Source organism: Cydia amplana, chromosome 15 (genome assembly GCF_948474715.1).
Source record: "Cydia amplana chromosome 15, ilCydAmpl1.1, whole genome shotgun sequence".
Taxonomy (NCBI): domain Eukaryota; kingdom Metazoa; phylum Arthropoda; class Insecta; order Lepidoptera; family Tortricidae; genus Cydia; species Cydia amplana.
Window position 1 is genome coordinate 1,211,158 of NC_086083.1, and position 20,675 is coordinate 1,231,832.

General features: G+C 39.0%; 2 protein-coding genes across 2 annotated transcripts in view; one reads left to right on the forward strand and one right to left on the reverse strand.

Moving 5' to 3' along the window:
- LOC134654758 (neurobeachin-like) overlaps positions 1-20,675 on the forward strand; it is a 336,665-nt gene that overhangs the window by 243,502 nt on the left and 72,488 nt on the right. The window lies entirely within an intron of this gene.
- LOC134654420 (protein mab-21) lies at positions 1,752-3,572 on the reverse strand. Its single transcript, XM_063509861.1, has one exon. The coding sequence runs from the start codon at positions 3,202-3,204 to the stop codon at positions 2,107-2,109; it is 1,098 nt and encodes a 365-aa protein (XP_063365931.1). The 5' UTR covers positions 3,205-3,572; the 3' UTR covers positions 1,752-2,106.

The window sequence follows — 20,675 nt, forward strand, 5'->3', positions numbered from 1 at the left end:
TGACATAGCGCATTATCATGCATACATATATGAATGCCATAAACACAAAGGTTTATTATACCTGCAGGTTTTCTATTAACCACGCACTAAATAGCAACTCATAATGTATTGAACAATATTAAAACGGAGACCAGGTTTTATTGAATATTCTAGGACTGGCTTTGCAATCTTTGCAAAATATAATCATATAAAACTAGCGACCCGCCCGGCTTTGCACGGGTTACACAAAACCTTAACATATTATATACCTAAACCTTCCTCAATAATCACTCTATTGATAAGTGAAAACCGCATGAAAATCCGTCCAGTAGTTTTGCTTTTATCACAGCTGATTTTATCACGTACATAGATACACACAAACAGACAGAGGCGGCGGGGGACTTTGTTTTATAAAGTGTATGCGAATGTATATGATATGCGAAACTAACTCTGTATGTTTGTTACCTATTCACGCTTAAACCGCTGATCCTATTTAGATGAAATTTGTCATGAAGATAGTTTAAGTTCCGGAGAAGGACATAGGATAGTTCTTATAAATCATCATCATTATTCTAGTCAGACGAAGTCGTAGGCTAATAAATTATAAATTACATATATTGTATATTTGTTTTTTACCTATTTTAACTGATTTAGTTGATAGTAGTGATCCTGTCTACAAAGTGGGTGGTAATAACTTTTCAACCACGTACCAGGACACCATAAAGTATAGAAGCCTGACTGTAGGCTGCATGAAACCTAAACCGACCAGAAGAGTAATACCAATACAACCAGACCCGTCTGAAACTGACATACAGCCGACAACCAGCATAAAATACACTTTCCGGTTACGTATACTCATTACGGATATAGAAGTCACTTTACACTGGTCTCTGAGAACTGGTATTACCTATCTACGCGCACGCAAGTATAGAATACTTTAGCTAAAGGTAACGTGGATAAAGGTAACCCGATACAGCCCGTAGGCCGCATACAAATGTCGTACGAGAATTCTTCAATGTTGTTTTCTTCGCGAATGGAGAGTGGTTTGTTTCTCAGTATTTGGTGCGGTGGTAAAGCTGGAAACAAATTATCGGACGCGGCTGACGGACGCGGCTGACGCGCGCGACATAAAAGTGTGTACAGTCAGGAACATCCAGCACGCCAGATTTCTGTCGGATGTCCGAAGGCTCAAAGTTACGTCCACGGCTTACCTCCGATAGTTTGCACAGTTCAGTGTATATTCATTATCTAGATACCTATAAGTCGCGGCTGTGAGCCGCGTCCGTCAGCCGCGTCCGATAATTTGTTTCCAACTTAAAACTATCTGTATATGGTTTGATTGCTGGGTAAGGTCAGGTCGGTTGAATCATGAGTTTGTGAGTGTGTAAGCGTGTACTTTAGACTTGACTTTTGTTTTGGTTTTGTCATCCTCAATAGAAGTTCCGATCGAAATATTAAAAAAAAAAACAGTGTTATAACACCTAATATTAGCGTAATTGATTGCAAAACACGGTAACATTTCATATAACTAAGCTTTTCTGGGTTGGTTCCTATAGTTCCCTTTCTGCATTTTATAGAATATGAAAATATAATTCATATAGAAAATATAAATGTACTTTAATTATAAAATATTATATGTATTTCTACAAGATTATATTTATTTTGTTTGCCATTATTTATATTTATTCATAGCCTTTTGTCATAGTGTAGGCAATTTATTGACGATTATTAGGAAGTTGTTTAATCACTGGGATATAATTTAAAAAAGCAAATATATTTCCAAATTATTTATTGTAAATTATATATATTTTTACCTACTTAGAGTTTTTCAGTCAAATAAATACACGGTATCTTTTAAATTAAATATCAATAAAATTGTACAACAACTAAGCTATTTACATTATATCACAAATAATAGTTGAAAAGGCCTAGTCTAGATAGTATCACTTCTACTTACAGTCTGATCCAAATGGAATATTCGAGAAGCACCCGCACTAGTCCGTATACACTCCTATTGGATACACTCTTAACAGTCCTCTAAATCTACTAAAAATGACTCGATGTCTAGCGGTATACCACTAATACACTCACTTAACGAATGTGATCGTCCGAATTGGCCTCTGCGCCTCAGAGCTTATCGAAAGCTCGAGAGTTGGTGAGCATCTCTCTTGTCAAGCGCCACACTTGCTTCGCAGCATTTTCGAGCGCCGTCGGCGACTTGCCTTTGAAAAGGTCAACGTGAGGCAGGAAATAGTGCGGGCACCGCCGGCACTGCAGCGAGGAAATCAGCTGCAAAAATATCCCGTTTATACGGTCGCCGATCGCGGCCTCGTCCCACTCGTGTTCGCGAGGGTGCTTCTCGCATTCGTACAGCAGTAAAGTCTTCATGTGATAACAAGTCACTGGGTTCCCGGGGAGATCCAAGTGCCGATCGCGAATGGTCTTCAATGTGCTTAGACACTTCCGCCGGCAACCGCCTTGAAGTAGACGGTTTTCCGCTTCCAAGAAACTTAGGACCCACGCGTCGCCTTCCATGGCCGAGTTCTTTCCTTGCAGCGCGAGACATTCCTTTGATAGTAGATCGAATCCTTCCGTTTTGACTTCGGCCACGATGTTTGGGTGCGGCCAAGGGATGGCCGGGAGCGGCCAGTGCGCAGCGGAGCGCGGCCACAAGCCAGCGCATTTGAAGGCCGGAGTTATTTGAACCACATAGCGTTCCCGAATTCGAAGCTTGACTTCAGTCGTCTCTGCGATCATTTTGACGCAGTCCCGGTAGGAGCATTTGTCGCACGCCTGCGCTACCAGCGTTTGGAAGCGCGAGCGGATTTTCCTCGCCGAAAGATATCCGGAGGCGGTGATGAATTCCACCCAGAGCGACATGGAGCGCTTGCGGCCGTCGCTCAGCTTGAGCACGGCGCATCCGGGCAGAGAGCCGTCGTCCACGAAGTTTAACACTCCCATCTGATTCAAATATATTACTATCTCGAACTCGTGCGGCGAAACCACTTCCAGACCATCGAAGCGGCCATTATAGTCGGTGAGCGAGGAGATGAAGCGCGGTTCTTGCAGCTCCACCTCCTTGAGGACATCCTGGACAATCCTGCAGACCTCATGAATAGTTTTGGCGATCTGAGCCTTCCTGCTCGCGACGCGCTCGTTGTAGTACTTGTTCATCTGGTAGACGAGCTTGGATTGCGCGGCCATCATCTCCGGCGGCACGAGCATGGTGTCTACGCGCGCATGACGAGCGCGGTGTACGCACGCGCGCGGCACGCAGTCTTTTGTCGACTGAACCGATGAGCCGGCCGGCGGGCTGGGTACGCCTTCTCGAAACCCGTCCGGAGGGACGATGGGGCGGGCTTTTTCTCGCTCTAACTCGGGAGGCGTGGACGTTTGATAGAGAGAGATATTTATACGTTTGTAAGGGTGGTTGGGAACGTGCGGTATTGATCGTCCCGCCTCACGCCGGTAGGTATCGGGCGCGGCTCGTTATAATAACGCGGTAGCCCGTAACAAGCTGATGACGACATTTTTATCTATCAAGTTAATAGGCATCTTGTTCGTGATTAGATACTGTATACTGGGCACTTGTAGTTAATTTGATATTTTATTAATTGATGTGATCCTAATGAATCTCGGAGAATTGTGCGTCTAAATAGCTATAAACTGCTTAGAATATCTAATCTCAACACATGTTTGACATGCGTATTTTATTAACGCCTAGATAAATTTCTAGAGCACATAAGTCTTGACTCTTGAGGCTGGTTATTTAAATTAAATTTTGATTAGGTTATCTTTAATTATTCATAAGCCTTGTATCTTTAATATATTTAAGCGGAAATTTGGCCAAACCCAGTTGTCACAGTAAATCAAGCTTGAGATACTGTCTCGTTGTTAAGTACCACACTTTGTACCTACGGCACCATAACATCATTTTTATGGAAATATAACACCTAGGCTCAAGATTAAAAGACTACTAGTTTTTTCCCTTTATACTAGTATAAAACAATTATTTGATAAGCAATTATTAAAGTTGAACTATCCTTCGTAAGTCCCCGGATACTTGTAGGTACAAGTAACAAATTAAATTCGAGTTTTGAATTCATATACCTAGAACATAAAGAGTTCCAAATTCAAAAGCGCCAAAATTGTCCTAGGTCTTACGAGGCTATATTACTGTACACAACCTAAAATAGAATGTAGGTACCTAAACCTACATACCTATAGGTGTACCTACTTAGGTTTTACATTTTTGTTTTACATTTTTTAAACTTCACTAGACTGTCTAAATACCTAATCTTTAGACTCTTTAGAGCGTTACTTGTGCCCTTTAGTTTGATACCTACTAATTCCGGACTAACTTTGCAGCGGCAGTGTGAAAATCCCGCTGATAACGTCATAATTTCGTAGGAATTTAACGTTTAGGACGCACTCTATTACTATCTGTCGTTTCACAAGTCAGTTAGTTAGTTAGTTTTTACAAAATCTAGGAGCTTCTTTCAACTAAAAGAGTGTAATTTAAATGCTAAAGTTAATTTTAGCTCTACCTTATGTGACACATACGAGTCTCTATTGCTTCCCAAAAAGTTTTAAGTCTTATTGTTTGTCGCATTTTCGTTAGTCATCATTTATTTGGTTCAGAAACGCGTAGGTAATTTTCAGGACTGCCATAAAACTAACCTAACCTATCTATAGGATAACCTTACGAAAATCCAACAGTAATCTGTTAAATTGAGGACACAAAACTATTATAGTGTGTCAAAGGTCTGTTTAATTTCAAACACAGACAGAGAGAATCATACTATCTTTGTCTTACACTAGTACTAGCACCCAAAAGAAAAGGATGAGTATAGTTTGTTTTGTTCCTATTTACTGACAAGATTTGGTTGACCAAGTATAATTCATTGCCGAAGTATAAAGTCAATCATCACATTGATCCCGCATTTCCACATCAAGAAAAAACATAAAAAGCACATCCGCGCATAGGTGAGTCCCATGTTTAGTGTTCCTATTTCAATCTCGATTGATGGCCCGGCGTCGCGTGATGGATGCCCCGCGCTCGCCTGATTTACTCCGCTGTCTCCCGCGATTCATGGCCGCCTGGTCGTTTTCGGCGGGAAAACGGAATATAAATAACTTAATTCCTCGTTTTTTGGTATGCAAAGGACACAAAAGGGAATTGGGTAGGGCTAAATGGAAATAAATAAGTGAATCTTCTTTTTTGCGGGTATTTAATAGGATGCAAAGGAAATAAACGGAATTAAATAAGTAAACGTTTCAGCTCGTCTACTGCAGTGAAAGTAGCTACAGTCAGCGTCATTAGTAGCATATGAAACAACACACCAGCCCTAGTAGCACGGACGCATTTTTATCATTTGTCACCATGCCTCTCACGTTCTAACAAGTATGTAAGTGCGAAAGTGACGGGCATAGTGATAGTCGATAAAAATGGAACCGTGCTGAGCCCGCAGGCCTGCTAGCATGAGTTGCGTTCTCGCGCGCGACTCCATCCATACCTACATCAAGCGCGACTTCAAGTATAGACTCGCGCGCGAGAACGCCACTTATGCTAGACCGCCAGATGTACTGTATGTGCCGCTCTCGAATACTTTTCCAAATAGAAAAACTTACATACATATAGGTATTACATGTCGAACAGTTTTATATTTGTTTTTTTTACATATAGAGTCATATCTATTTTTATTACCTAACTATATCAAAGAGTTTTGACGCATAGTGAATACACAACTCTTGATGCTGACTCTACTTAAATTATTTCTTTTCAGTAGGCACTTTTGAAGTCGTTTTGCATTAGAAAAGTAGGAAAAGACAAAAATGGACCGGAAATCAAAAACATGTTGAATATTCGTTATGTTTTATTTTGCGTCTCCGATAAAAGGATAAGTATTTAACACACAAAATGATTTGATATCTATAAACCGAAAATAGACTAATTTTTCCCCTTAGCCCTAAAATAATAGTGTTTTTTATCACTAAGTACATTCATTCGGTTATCCACTCTTATTTGTATCTAGTAACCTAAGAAAATCTACATACTCGTACATGTGTTAGGTATATACCTAATTTTGTCACATCCGCTCTTAACAGGCTCTGGTACTTGTAGTCTGTAGTGTAGATACGAGTATAATTAGATGTGGAGAATAAATAATACTAAACCTAAATAAAATAAATTAACGTTGTAGCTAAACGTCAGCGGCAATAGGCCCGTTTTGCATTAAGATAACTGAAGCTGACATGTTCACCATGTCGTACGTTGGGAAGCCTTTGATCCCTAGTGTTCATTGGGATCTCTGCAAATAAACTTTGAATATTTACGAGAAATGAGGTAGAATTAGACTAACAAAAGTCTGCGATGATTTTGATAGCAAACGCAGTGCAAGTGTTATTTTAAACGTCAAACTTCTATGAAATTATGACTTATAAATAACACTTGCATTGCCTCAAAAATCCTTTGCCGCAGGTTTTAGTCTCTAGGTTACTGATGCAGTCCACTAAGTTGATAACCAGTTCTCCATACATACGTAGGTAGTCCCCATTTTTCACCCTGGATATTGTCATTATGGGATTTATATTTGTACGCAGTAGGAGAGAAAAACACTTGTGATTTTTTTTAAAGCTTCTAACTATTATAATGATTTAAAAATCGAAACAAATCAAACAAAGTTACAGTTAAAGTTAGTTAGTAAGTTAAGTTAATTAGATAGCTATGGTTAAATACCTATTTATCAAATTGTGTAGAAATATTTACTGTAATATCTAGAGAGGAAAATGACGACTTCGTTTTTATGTAGAAGCAGTCGTTCCCTTTCCTATTAATGTCCGAATTGTAGGAAGAGCACCTAAATAACATTCGTACTCCTTATAAAATTCTAACCATACCTACATTAAGTAGCTGTAACAACTAACCGCACATTTGTTCTCAAACCGTACACCACTTTATCCCCAAAAGAGCAACAGCGCGTCTCCAGCGCGCACGCGCGCCGCAAAATGGCGGCCGCGCGCCCCGCCCCTTCCGCCGGAAGTGCCCGCCCATTCTAACCCTTCAGATTTTATCGCACTGTAAATATTGCCCTTTTTCGAACCAGTACTGAGATTTATAAGCGAGAGGTAACAGTTTTTTTTGTCAATGTTTGCATAGCTGATCCAAATGCAAAATAGATGCTAGGCTAGTCTGGCAAACAAGTTTTGTAATAACAAAACTTGTACTTGTTGTGTTGTTAGGTACTAACCTAACTGTAGAATAACCAAATTACACTCTTCTTTTTTTGGGGATATATTACTAGCATAAAAATAAACAGTTTCATTGTCCCTGCGTATGCTCCAACGACAAACGACTCTTGCCAAAACTATGTCGTTCAACCTTTTATGTATTTGACTTCTTCCTAAAAAAGATTGTTAATACTCGGACTTAGCTACCTCTGCACCGACTTTGACCTGACAAAGTGTGATGGTGCCATTATAAATCATAGAAATTTAACGTTTACGTATGTCTTCACCTCACTTTGTCAACGGCGACGACATTGTCCCGTTAATACTTGGACTTGTTCCTGAAAGTATTACTATACAAACACATTACGCAGTATCACACTATCGTAGTTGAACTATAAATTAAATTAGTTAAACGTCCATCGCCCACATCTGTTAACAGCTTGTCACTAGACATTAGAATTTAGATGCGCTGGCATCGCCGAGCATTCCACAGCCTATTACGATAACGTACACGTTATTTACGATCGTACACCACGATGTTTAGAAACACGTCACTCGTCGTCAACTAGGAGATGGTCAAAACAGCGCGTATATTTCAACAGGCAGTCGCGAGTATTATTTATGGCAAACAGGATTCCCTATCGTGTAATGTGAGCGTATGAGCGATGTGCGCCGACGGACATCTGTCACCCCCCACCGTTGGCGTGCGACTGGCCGCCCTACCTCCCCACCCGCGCCTTTGGAGGGGTTAAGCTCCGCCCATTCATGAGCTCCAACTCGGAAAAACTACGTAAGTACATATTAAATTACGTGCGATTTTGGACCTTAAGGATGAAGAATGAAGGAGCCAACGCGTCTAAGGATTGTTAGGGTTGCACAGATCATTTATTTTTTTATTTATAGTTTTTTTAATGATATTTTCGGTCGCCGCTCGCGGTAATTGGGGCCCGGATTGCGCTCACGATTGAGACGTTCAGAACGCCGCAATAATTATTATAAAGATTTCTGATAAGATAGCCCTCTTTGTTTCTGCGTGCGGAATGCGTATTTTTACAGTTTTTTGTTTCATTAGCCAACGGATGCATAAAGAGTAGGATATCTTAATAAGCCCTTGGGAATTTATTGCGAATATCTTCGTTACGCCGCTTAAACAATGCCGAATACCTATACAGTGAAACCGGCTTAATAAGCCCCACGTTCAATACGATTTCTCGTAACACGCCTTTTTAACGCTGATCCCTGCAACTTGTTTTCATCCTTTTTTCACGGTTAGTTCGCTTTTCTGTTAAAAACGTTATATTGGAGTCATCCTTTCAGAATCCTTCATATAAAAACACAGAAGTAAAACCAAAAAAGTTTTATTAGCAACAAATTTTACGATGTGTTTACAATGAAAAGATTACGGCTAGTTAACGTTAACGAGCCGGTTAACTGCCGTGTCTGAGTTATCGGCCGATAAGCCATAAACCTGAGAACACGCCTTATCTCTTTGGGATGATGTCGTCCTGGTAATTTTTATCGCATGGAAAAGTTCGTTAAATTGATTACTTTTGTCTTTGTCCCAGTTTTATTTAATCTTTATCGCACGAGAGATAATTCTTAACGTACAAACTGGTAGGTAGGTGGCAGGTGCTTAGATTAATGAAGCATTGTCATTCATACTCACTACATGTTCGAAACTTACTTACGTACTAGTCAATATCAATATACCTAGTTTTCAACAACCCCCGCATTACAATAGGTACCTCAGGTAACACAAATACCTACATAACAAACTCGAATGAATGAACATAATGAGATTTGATCATACCGAAATAAGGACTTAAACAAAGTATAAATTTTACATTTAGTCCACTTGGGACTTAAAATATTGATTGGATTAATTAATCTAGTCCTGTAGCAGTCTGATATATTATTCATTCTTAGTATTTTTATGTAAAATTATTTTAATCCGCATACCTATCAATGTGGTTCAGTGAAGGGGGGACGGAATGAAAAGCAGCGCTGGCGGTCATATTGTAGTGAAATGGTTGACATATGCTCAGCCCGTTCCTTTTGTCACACATTCTAATTGTTAGAAGAAATGGAGATATTTATTTAATAACAAACAAAGCAACATTCCATTACACTTCATAATAAAAAAAATTACATTAAAATCAACTATAGGTACCTACTCTTAAAACTAAACACTACTACTAAATATTAATCTAAAGTTTAGATATATAGGTTTAGTACTAAACCTATCCACCAGACTCGCCCCGCGCCCCTCCAGACGCAAAGGAGCCCATCACGCTCGCCGCGTTGCCACGTTGAACCGCGATGGACAACCTTTGCATGAGGAACGACCCGGAACGAGGATCATGACCACTGTCTCAAACGCCTGCCCACTTCCCCAATAAAAGTCCTTGCCTCAGCGCACCAACAGCCAGTGGTTTCCACAGCAAGAGGGACAAACAAGTAGTTCCCCAATACTGCATTGTTAGAAGTGAAACCATTTGTTCTAGGAAATTTTTAGGTATTTTAATATATTTTGTAAATCCTCCAATTTTTTGTGTGGCAATAAATGGTTCGGTTTATTAGACAGTAAAAATTCTATACGTGTTTATAGATTTTTCAAGTGAAAACTTCTTTAGCGGCGCTGGGCACTTTTTGAGGTGGGGAAAAAATTATAAACTCGAGACAGCGTAAGGCGATCACGTGACCGTAAGATTTAGATGGCCACTCATTTAGCATTTAAATCAATAAAGAAAAACTCAATGACATTACATGAAAAAGGTTCTAATCTTGTACGGGCTGAAATAGGTACGAGGATCTCACAGTTACATTCTAACTTTATATCACTCAAATAGAATTCAATAAAGCTACATCTTGATGAAATCGCTAATAAAAGTGAACTCTAGTACTGGTGAATAAAACTCAAAATATCATGACCAAATATTTATTTTATTTAGATGCGAGGTGTGCAAGTTAACTTTACAATTTCTATTCGAATTTAAAACAATTAACGCTACAAATTTGAATTTCGAATTTTAAACAAGCTCACTGACCAGCAATTTCGGAACTAAAGTTTTTCAATAGCTGTAAAGTTTTCAAAGTGCTGCAGACATTTTGGACTAGTCATTGAGTTTTCACTTCTGTCGGCACTCCCGGAGTGCAACCCGTTGTTTTTTTTCTACTATTTACTGGTTCTGTGCATGTATGTAGTACTTTAATCTATCTCCTAATAAACGCGCACAGACGCCACCGCCACACAAAACGAGCACGACTCGCGTCTCGTTCGATTATCTCGCGAGCGAGCGTGAAACGAGACGCACGTGCGCAGGAAATGGATATATCCGCGAGTTTTGACACATGTCAACTTTTTTAAGTGGCGGAGAAGCATAGATGTATGTATTATTTTTAAAGATGAAGCCTAAGCCATCTGTCACCGTGGCCTCACAAACACAGACACATATGTACGATTTACAATGAGGAACCAGAGGCATGTGGCCACGTCGATAAAGTGATATCGATAAACTATACGGCCTTTTTACAATTTAAATTTTACTTGAAACGATTTAAACTACCTAAAATGAACAGATAACCATTATAACATAACTCTATATACAGTGTGTAAATCCAAAACGGGCGATAAATTAAACCAGATATAGAATTTATCCTTGTAAACATTAATTTAGAAGTTTTTTAAGTTATTCTTAATTATGAACCCGTTAAAATTATTTGAATTATTGTCTAAAGGAGGCATGGAACGCCACATTTATAAAAGTTACATTAAAACCAAATAAAATATGTTTTTCGCAATAATTGAGTTTATTATTATTTTATAAAATATTAATTATCCATTAGCATTTCCAGGGTGTTTATTTTTAGTGAAGATATCGAAGCTTCAATTAATCGCTATTCCGTTCCGCTGTGTAGAGAGTATCTAGGTATATATAACATGATTAAAATCGACAAGTCCACATCCCTAAAAACGTGCAATAAACCCACACATACACATTTTAACGCACACATACAACGCTTGCCCACCACCAAAATGGCTACGGTTTGACGGGTAAATTTTGTACTGAGAAATGACAACGTTGGGGCCTTGCGGAGAAGCGTAAAGAACTTAGAGGATACAACCAAACGGAGTAGCCATTAACAGGCGTTCCCCTCTGTCGAAAATAGGCAGCCAATGGTCATACACAATGTATGGACTGACGTTTATCTGACATGGCTATTTTTACGTTACGCATACATTTGACGTGCCCCTCCCCCGCAAAAATCGGCACAGAAAACTGTTTTGTACAGAAAATTACAGACAAGGCGTCTGGTTATATCCTCTAAGGTAAAGAACAATGCTGTAAGATCTATATATAATTTTAATTTCAAAAATCTAAATAAAATATAAAAAGAAAACTAAATCAGTGCGATTACCTAACGGCTTTTTGCCTAATCATATTTAATTCAGTTCGATGAAGTACGCGAGTACGCCACAAAAAATACGATACCAATCGTTTAGTCACTTTTATTACCCACTTGTATAGGAATACACTCTCTCTGACATGTCATGTCGAACCGCGTGTCCTAAAAAAATTAAACTTACCTATTACGATCTCGAATAATTTCTTTGATAAACTAATTGGTAATAAATAAAATAGCTGGAATTCCTTTATCGCGGTAACGCTGGTATGTAGAAAATGAGGGGGTTTTTGGAACGTAGGATTTATTGATGAAAGGTGAATAGGAAAATAATTTGGTCAAGTGTGAGTAGGACTTACGCCGAGGGCTTCGAACGATCCTCCGTTTGTGTTTTTGCTCTGAATTTGTATTTGTTGCGTGAGTCACATAAAATGTATAAGTAAAGAGAAACAACCAATAACTACTTTTTTTTTTCTTTATGAAGATCCTCCTACTACCTAGCCACGCTAGGTGTATATTGCGTAGTGCCTTTTGAGTTCTATATTCTAGGTCCTTACTTATGGACTCTCTAGGTTTAGCCAGGGCCTACCTAGTGCCTGGAGGGTGGACCTTTTTGCATGATGCACTCGATTGTAACATTTTAGACCTCATCTGTCCTCTCATAAGCGCATGTCCTATGTTCCTCTGCCCATCCTCTGCTGCGGCGATCATTCTGTTTCGTAAGGAACCCTAAAAGTCGGCGAATGAAACGCTCGTCCTGGAATAGCGATGACAGGGGATTTATTAGCCCCGCGGAATGACAAACGGCGGACGCTACCTCGTACCACGTGCGGTATGCAAAGCCGATGGAACTATTATGTATAGGTAGGTAGGAGTATTAGGAGATACGATTTCTAAAGATAACGTCAGTGACTCTAGTGCGACTACTTCGAGTCTCACAGTAGAATTCCTGTGAATTTTGGCGTATACCTGGAGACTGAAGCCCAATGCGAGTTGGTAAGGAATTGTGTTTGAAAACTGATATTCGGCACTCCGTAAGCGCGATGTAGTAAATAAATGCTAACGCCATCTGTTAGAATCTAGTGGTACGACGTTGACAATGACAGAGGAAATGCCAAAGCCAAAGGTCTTTTATCGTTGACTAGGTACTTATTAGTATCAGTGGCCAGCTGGCGAGGCACTCATAGAACTCGATTCTCACTCCAGCAGTCTTAAAAAAGCAAGCCAAATTTAGCTTGTTTATAAGTTTGACTAGCATAAAACTTAGAATCACTATGTTTTAATTATTTTTCGAATTACCTTATTTTACACCGGTATTATACCTATAGTTACATACCTACACTTTTTCAAGTTTTGCAACATTTTTTTTAAATTTCCCATTTAGGATAACCTAACCTAAATAGCCTAACCTAACCTAAATAACCTAAATAACCTAAATAGGATTTTTAGAATCCATCCCCTAAAGATCACATAGAACGCACGAATGTTATCTTAATGAAAACATCGTTCTAAACCAGCGCGAGAAAAAATAGTAAACTGCGCGTAGCGGGCGCCGCGTGATGTATGGACTTTTAATTAGATCTTCCTCTGTCCTGTCCTGATTTAGACTTCCCTGCCAACCACATTACCCATTACCATCAACCTTAACTCAACCGCATAAGGGCTGTATTCCAGTGTGATGTAAATCATTTTCTCGCCACGGTATAGACGCGCGCAGAGCGTTACTTCATTTGCGTCTTCATTTGACGTAGTTCACCAAAAAGGGTCTGGAACTAAGAATGTGTCGTTGAAATGTGTGACGTGTGTTATAGGGAGAAAGGTTGCAATTTCAATGACGATTTTTTAAATTAGGTCGTTCTGTGTAAATTAAACGTAAATTTCATCTGGAAAGCGCTTAAATTTGTTTTAGTTTTGCGACGTTTAATATGTGAACAGGGAATGTTCGGATTCGGTCGGGTGGCCAAGCGGCGAGTGCTAATTCCAAGCTACGTTTAATCTTGTATTAATTTTAATAATGTTTAAGACTTCTAATTTAAGCCACGTTTTCGAATGTGCTCAACTTACCCCGCTCTACCCCACCTACATGTCGGAAGTAGAGGCACTAACGTTTAATCATATAAACAATACCTGCCTCTCTTTTTATCCTTTAGTTAGAGCATGTCTCATTGAGCTTCAGTTTGTAATCTGAACTCAATCAGTGCATGTTCTCTTGCTATAACGTACAAGCCAATTCGAACGCAGGTACCTACACAGATATCAGAATGTCGTCTAAACTGATATCATTAATCAGTGGTCAATTAGCTCATTCTTGTCCGACACGCACGAACGATAAATAGAATAACATGATTCAAATATAATTCTAATGTCAGGCCTCAGGTCATGGCCTGGTACTTACACAAGTTGTAAAAGGGTACTCGTTCGACCCTCAAGTCCCTCAACTTCGATATCATTTATAATTTTGTCAACGCCACGTGCCCTCCCCAACCCATAAATACTATAAGCATTTATAAAAAATCCCTTGCCCCTGTTGTTCTAAGGTTAGCTTTAATTAGGACCATAAAAGAGACGGACACGATTAGTTTAATTAATTCAACACCTTTCCTACACGCGCCGATAACTGTTATCTATTAGAAATTATTCAAAACCTCACAAAGCTTTCCTACAACTTAACAAATTCTAAACTCTATTTGGAAGACAGTAAACTGAATTTGATGTGGCACGATAAAGTTAGATACGAGTTTTGGAAAGTAAACGTGCATTATTGTGGCATAAAACTATTCGACGACAATTCGCTGGTTCGTACTAAACAGCAATTATTAGCTAACCACCAATGGGCTCTATGTCATTGCAATAAGGTATACGAAAGGCCAGTTGACAGTGATGGTAGTTATCGTACACACCTTGTGTAACGTCGGCAAAACTGATTAATGGCATAAAGTTTATTCATTTATTTTTTTACTGGTTTTAACGCCCTGCACGGTTGACAGTGTTTAATATAAAGTCGTGGTTGTATGTATTGATAAGAATACGGCTTAAATATTGCGTCACCCTTCTGCCATATGAGTAAAGAGAGACCAACCTGAGTAATAATGGTAATCTGTAAGGCAATTGGTAACATCAGTTACTCTTGTTTACTTGTAAGTGCTGACAATTGCGAAAAATGTTTGAAAAGAAAAACCTTATTAAAGACAGGAGGTCAACATAATAAATTAATGTCCCGAACTATCATAATAAATCTATGTTCAGTCTACTAAAGGGTATACACATTTTATAATATAATTAACTCATTCGCGTCTTTCCTGTAGACATGGCAAAATTACGAATCTAAAGGTAATTTTTACGCTGAACCCTTACAGGCTAAACACATTTTTTTCAGTACTTGAGACTCAAATAAGAAAAACATGATATATAATATATGTAATGTACTCGAGTCGTTAACTTTTATTGAATTGTGGACAATTCACATTTTACACAACAACAGACAGACAGAAACAACAGAAGACAGAAGTGGACAGAAGTGACCTTTTTCTAAAATGTGTTTAACCCTAATGCTAAATGTTTTTATGAAACTTGTGACCAGAAGTTCTATATTAGATTGTCTGTCCTTGTGCACATAAACAAAATATAATGAAAAACACATTACTTACTATCCAAAGTAAATACGTTAATAAACAGTTAACTGATCAATTTATTATGTACCCCAAGACCGCTAATAACCGCGATGACATTTTCAAAAGGTAAGACTAATTGATACAATTCAATTGTTAAGGCAAACATATTTTCTTTTCATTAATCGCCTACATATCTAAAGCCAGCGACCACCTGCCGTTGCGGCCAGTACTAACCAAAATAACTGACCATCGGTGGACCTTATCGTCTTTACAATAAGGTTTACAAAAGTTAGTTAGTGGTTTTTAGGGTTCCGTACCCAAAGGGTAAAAACGGGACCCTATTACTAAGACTCCGCTGTCCGTCCGTCCGTCCGTCCGTCCGTCCGTCCGTCTGTCCGTCTGTCACCAGGCTGTATCTCACGAACCGTGATAGCTAGAAAGTTGAAATTTTCACAGATGATGTATTCCTGTTGCCGCTATAACAACAAATACTAAAAACAGAATAAAATAAAGATTTATGTGGGGCTCCCATACAACAAGCGTGATTTTTGACCGAAGTTAAGCAACGTCGGGCGGGGTCAGTACTTGGAAGGGTGACCGTTTTTTTGCTTGTTTTTTTTTTGCTTGTTTTGCCCATTTTTTGTTGATGGTGCGGAACCCTCCGTGCGCGAGTCCGACTCGCACTTGGCCGGTTTTTAATGGCGGTGCTTGTCACCGTCAACGTAGATATATTTACGGCTGAGATAAGATCGCGCTGCGCCTGCGACGGTGTCCAGGGCCTGGCGTTGTGCGGATTGTTAGCCAGGGATTGTTCGCTACAACATTTAGGGAGCCTATTGTTTAACTACCGGCTTTAAAACCTAATGGGAGATCTGGCCAGTATTATAGTTTTTGCTCAGTCTCCAGGCCTAGCCAAGGTGACAATCGCTTGCGCTTCGCCATCGAATCGCTTTGTGTCTCTCTATCACTCTTCCTAGTGTGACAGTGACAGTTGCGTTTCGTTCGCTACGGAACGTCAGTCATTGGCATGTTGTCTACGGGGCCTGTAAGTCTATCGATAGTCGAGCCTAGCCAAGATGACAATCGGACATCGACACACGTCAAACGAAAATTATAAATGTATCCGGGATGACAGATGCCACGAAAAGTCACGTGATCATTTCCATACATTATTTAAGTTATGATCGGCGTTTTCTACCAACGATTGTCACTTAGCTAGGCGGCCTAGCTAGGCCCTCCTCCCTCAGAAACGTAGAATCAGCGCCATCTATGTCAGCGGCACATGAAGTTCCGAGTAATGGCTACTTTCTTCTATACACTGATGTCAAAACTATACATTGTAGTTACAGAGATATAAGACACCGGGTCATAACACTTTTCGTTACACCTGGTTTTTGGTGTCTGCAAACGCTAAATTTAGGAACCTTCCCCTATTATAGCTTGGCTGAGGACTCTTATAAACAGCTGAACACTGAACATTTCAAGACTCGAAAATCTCATTTTGTGCTGGGTTTGTAAAACCGCGTCTAAACTTTTCATGTCCTTATAAGTATGCGAACTAACTACAAAACATCAGTAAATAAAACTTGTCAAACCAAAAAATCTAAAAACCTCTCTTTAACTATTGTTTATATTTACCACCCGTAGTGTCCCTCTACTTTTAAATGTATTTCTATTGTTGAGAGCATTAGTATTGTATTATAATCTATACCCATAACAATCACAATAAATTAGAGTAGCCGTCTCAGATAGCTAATGTAGTACGATTAATCAAATCTCCAGAAAAGCGCGATAAATCAGGCAGGTATGAAAAACCACGCACGCGCACGTGCTGCTTCACATGCTCTCGCAAATACCAAGGTTTAGATATCAACAGTATTTTAACTTGATGCTAGGGTTGGTAGCTGACCAGTAAAGCAAGCGGCTTCCTAACTGGAGATGAATTCGAATTCTGGCTTGAACAAATAAATTTAAAAGAAGCAACCACTTTCCGTGATGTCCTGATGATCTAGAGCTGACATAACTTGCTTCATTGAGCAAGTTAGCAAGTTCCGTCAGCTCAGCGTTACGTTAATTAAGATCACAATTATTATTTATTTCACTCTTCATTATGAGCTAAGCAACCAAACTGTATGCCACTTGTATAAGTATGTAAACGCAGCTGAACTTATACTCCGTTTTTTTAGCATTAGAGGTAAGGGTTCTTGACGTGTCTTTGTTATTTAAACACTTTTTTTAAATAAGTCACGGCAAATATGTAACTACATATTTACATTATATTGCTTTCATATTAAAAAACGAAGTATAGCTCTTGTAGAGAAGCGTTAAAATGGGTTCAAAAAGATTGATTGTTTAACTATTTATGAGTGGTGTGCGGTTTATATTTACACTGTGCTGATGGCATGACCGGCAGCCGTTAGCAACTCTGTTCCGATTCGCGTTCCCTAACTGTGCCTATTCATTATCTCCTGTTGTTATTGATGTGATGCATGCAGCGTACAATGTTGCACATGTTTGCATGCATCGAGATTATGCTTCAAATCAAGCTCGTTTGATATGTTTCAGCATTTTGCGCTACATGTAAACAACACATCAAAACCTGTAATTGTTTAGCACGGTGCTCTGCATGGCAATGACAAATTGTGGCAATGTCATCATTCATATAAATTTTCTATGAAAATATGATTTTTATAATGACACTCGCTCATTTTGTTTTGTTCAAGTCGGTACAACGTAGCTTATAGACTCGCTTAGTTTGGAAAATGTTTTTTTTTTTTCAAAAACTTATTTAGTCCATAGTTTGGCAAGTTTTTGACAGTAAAGAAAGTTATATGTATATATACGAAATCCTTTCCGCACCCGAAACCCCCGTGGTATTATATCAACATAATCTGCAGTAATCCTCCGTGCTCTATCTAACATGGTGAGGTCCTGAGCGCGAATATTGTACTTCAGTAATTATGGGAACTTATTAGAAGGCACGTGGCAAGGGCTAAAGTCGCGGGTGTATGGTGTGGACTGCTTAACACGTTTCGATTAAGTTAGATCTTAACACAGCGTAATTCTTTATACCTAACTAATTTCAATAAAAGGTAAAAATCAAGCACTTTTTGAACCTAAGTTAAAGAATGTTGCATAGGTAACCCAATTTGGCCAACTTCTTCGTTATCGAGTTTTTCACCTTTTCGGGTTCCGTACGAAACGTTGTTGTGCTATATTTTTTTTCTGTGGCTGTACAGATTTTACACGATATGTAATAATAACCCTTTCATTATAAGAGTAAAATCACTTGCAGATTTTCATCAAAAATCACCCGTACACAATCAACAAGACGAATATCATTGCTTGCCTGCTCTTTTGTGATTTTGATGTAGTATTTTTATTTATTTTCCTCCCTTCCCCTCATAGTTGCCGAATCATAAACAAACAGCACTCGTATTAGGGCACCAGCGCGAGATGAGCGGTTCATGCTAAGTCATTCCAATAGCTGAAAGCAACCAGTGTAAGGGCGCTGTCTGATCATATAAGAAATACAGAACTGAAATCTGGCTACTGGCACCATTTCATAAAGATAATTGTTTTTTTAATTGTTAACTGTTGTGTCATACTTATACGCAATTTCTGGCATATGATGACATACGCTACGAGCTCAATACGTATAAAAGGATTTAAAAAAAAAATGGTAGGTATATGGTGACTACGCGATTCAGGTATTTTGCAAGTCTGGTATTTCGTAACTCTGGCGTTCTACGACTCTTGTGACTTTCCGAGAGTCCGATATTTTTAAACTTTGTGATGCCACGATACTGTTATTTTGCGATTCTGGTAAAGAGCTTATGAAGGATTTAAAACCTCTATTTTAACTCACTCTGTATGTATTTCACCTTAAGTTGTTACGTAAATGAAATCAAAACATATCCAGCAATTTTCGACTTAAAAGACGTGAGTGACTCGTTTTAATTTAATGCTTGAGTCTCACGGAAGTTTTATTTATTTAAATAAATAATTTTGTTATTAAATTCAAATCTCGAGGATCATCTTACACTGGCGCTGAGCACCCAAAATGTGCGCTTGCACCTCAATCGGAGCACACCGAGGGTGGGCTTGACAAATTGCGTTACAATTGGACCGGACGTTTACACCCGACGCCCTTTATGGGCCCTTGGTAGGAGAGAGGGATCTGCTGGGACCCATTTTTGAGAAGTGTTACTGCGATTCAAATGTTTAATAATCAAACAATTTGATTCGTTCTTTAGCTATAAGGAAAACTTTTCGACTTAGGTATTTTAATTTGTTAAAGTTAAAGCCAACCTTACCAGAAAGCCATCCATCGAAGTCTATTTCCAAAGCGTAGCCGATTAATGAGACCAATTAAATACGTTAATCTGCAGGTCTCGTTTCTCGCCGAAAGATTTGCCTGCTAATGCTAACTGATCGTTAAAAGTACTGCCACATACGCGTTACGCAACGATTTAACAATTATTTTTCAACTAGATAGCATCAAAAATTCACTCAATCACCAACCCACTTAAACCAATCACGCCTCCTAAAAGACAACCCGATGAATGAACCCACGACCACTGCCAAAACTCAATGAATCATTCGCACTCAATCCATCAATATGTGTTGCACAATGCATACAATGGACGCATTAATGCATTTAGGACACATTTCATCGGTGACAGAAAGGTACAAGTTTCATTACATTGCGGCGTTTGATCGATCGATTGTATTGCTTGTACCAGTTGTACCTTAGTAGCGCGCAATGTATCGAATTCGCATGTGAATTCTCGTACCATCTATTAGAGCATTAGGGACATATTTGCATTGTTGTTACCCTCGTGATTAGAGCTGGGGTGCCGGAGGGATGTTTTGTTTATAATTGTCAGCTGAATTACAAAAGAATGGTCATGTTACACTTTGAATGGATGTGCTGTTTGGTTGCCTAATTGGTACCAAAACAAGATAGAGGAACACGTAGACGTGGCGATGATCCGATGAGTATGAAACATATTTAAATCCGCGCATAACTTCAGACTTTGTAAGAAACGTCAAATTAGTTTTTTGATTTTATGCGCTTCGAGTTTTGTCTGTCTGTGGTTAAATACAATTTAAATTCGAGAAACACTTTACAACGTCGTATTCTATTCTAAAATAAAGACATAAAACGTATTAGAACGTTCAACATCTCCTCATTTTCTCAGAAACACAGAATTCCCGTCTTTCCCTGGTATCGTCCATTCTGTAATTGACAATCCATAAGCCTTATTACAATAGTATAAAGTCCACCGATGGTCAGTTAAAAAAGTTACTGGTCGTACTAATCAAGACGTCGTGTCATCGTAAAGGTGTCTTAAAGAGTTCGTTAGCGTTATTTATGTGCGCAATAACGGGCTTGGACAACGTCAAGTTTTGTCCCGTCATGTTCATGACAGGTATTTTAGGCTGTTT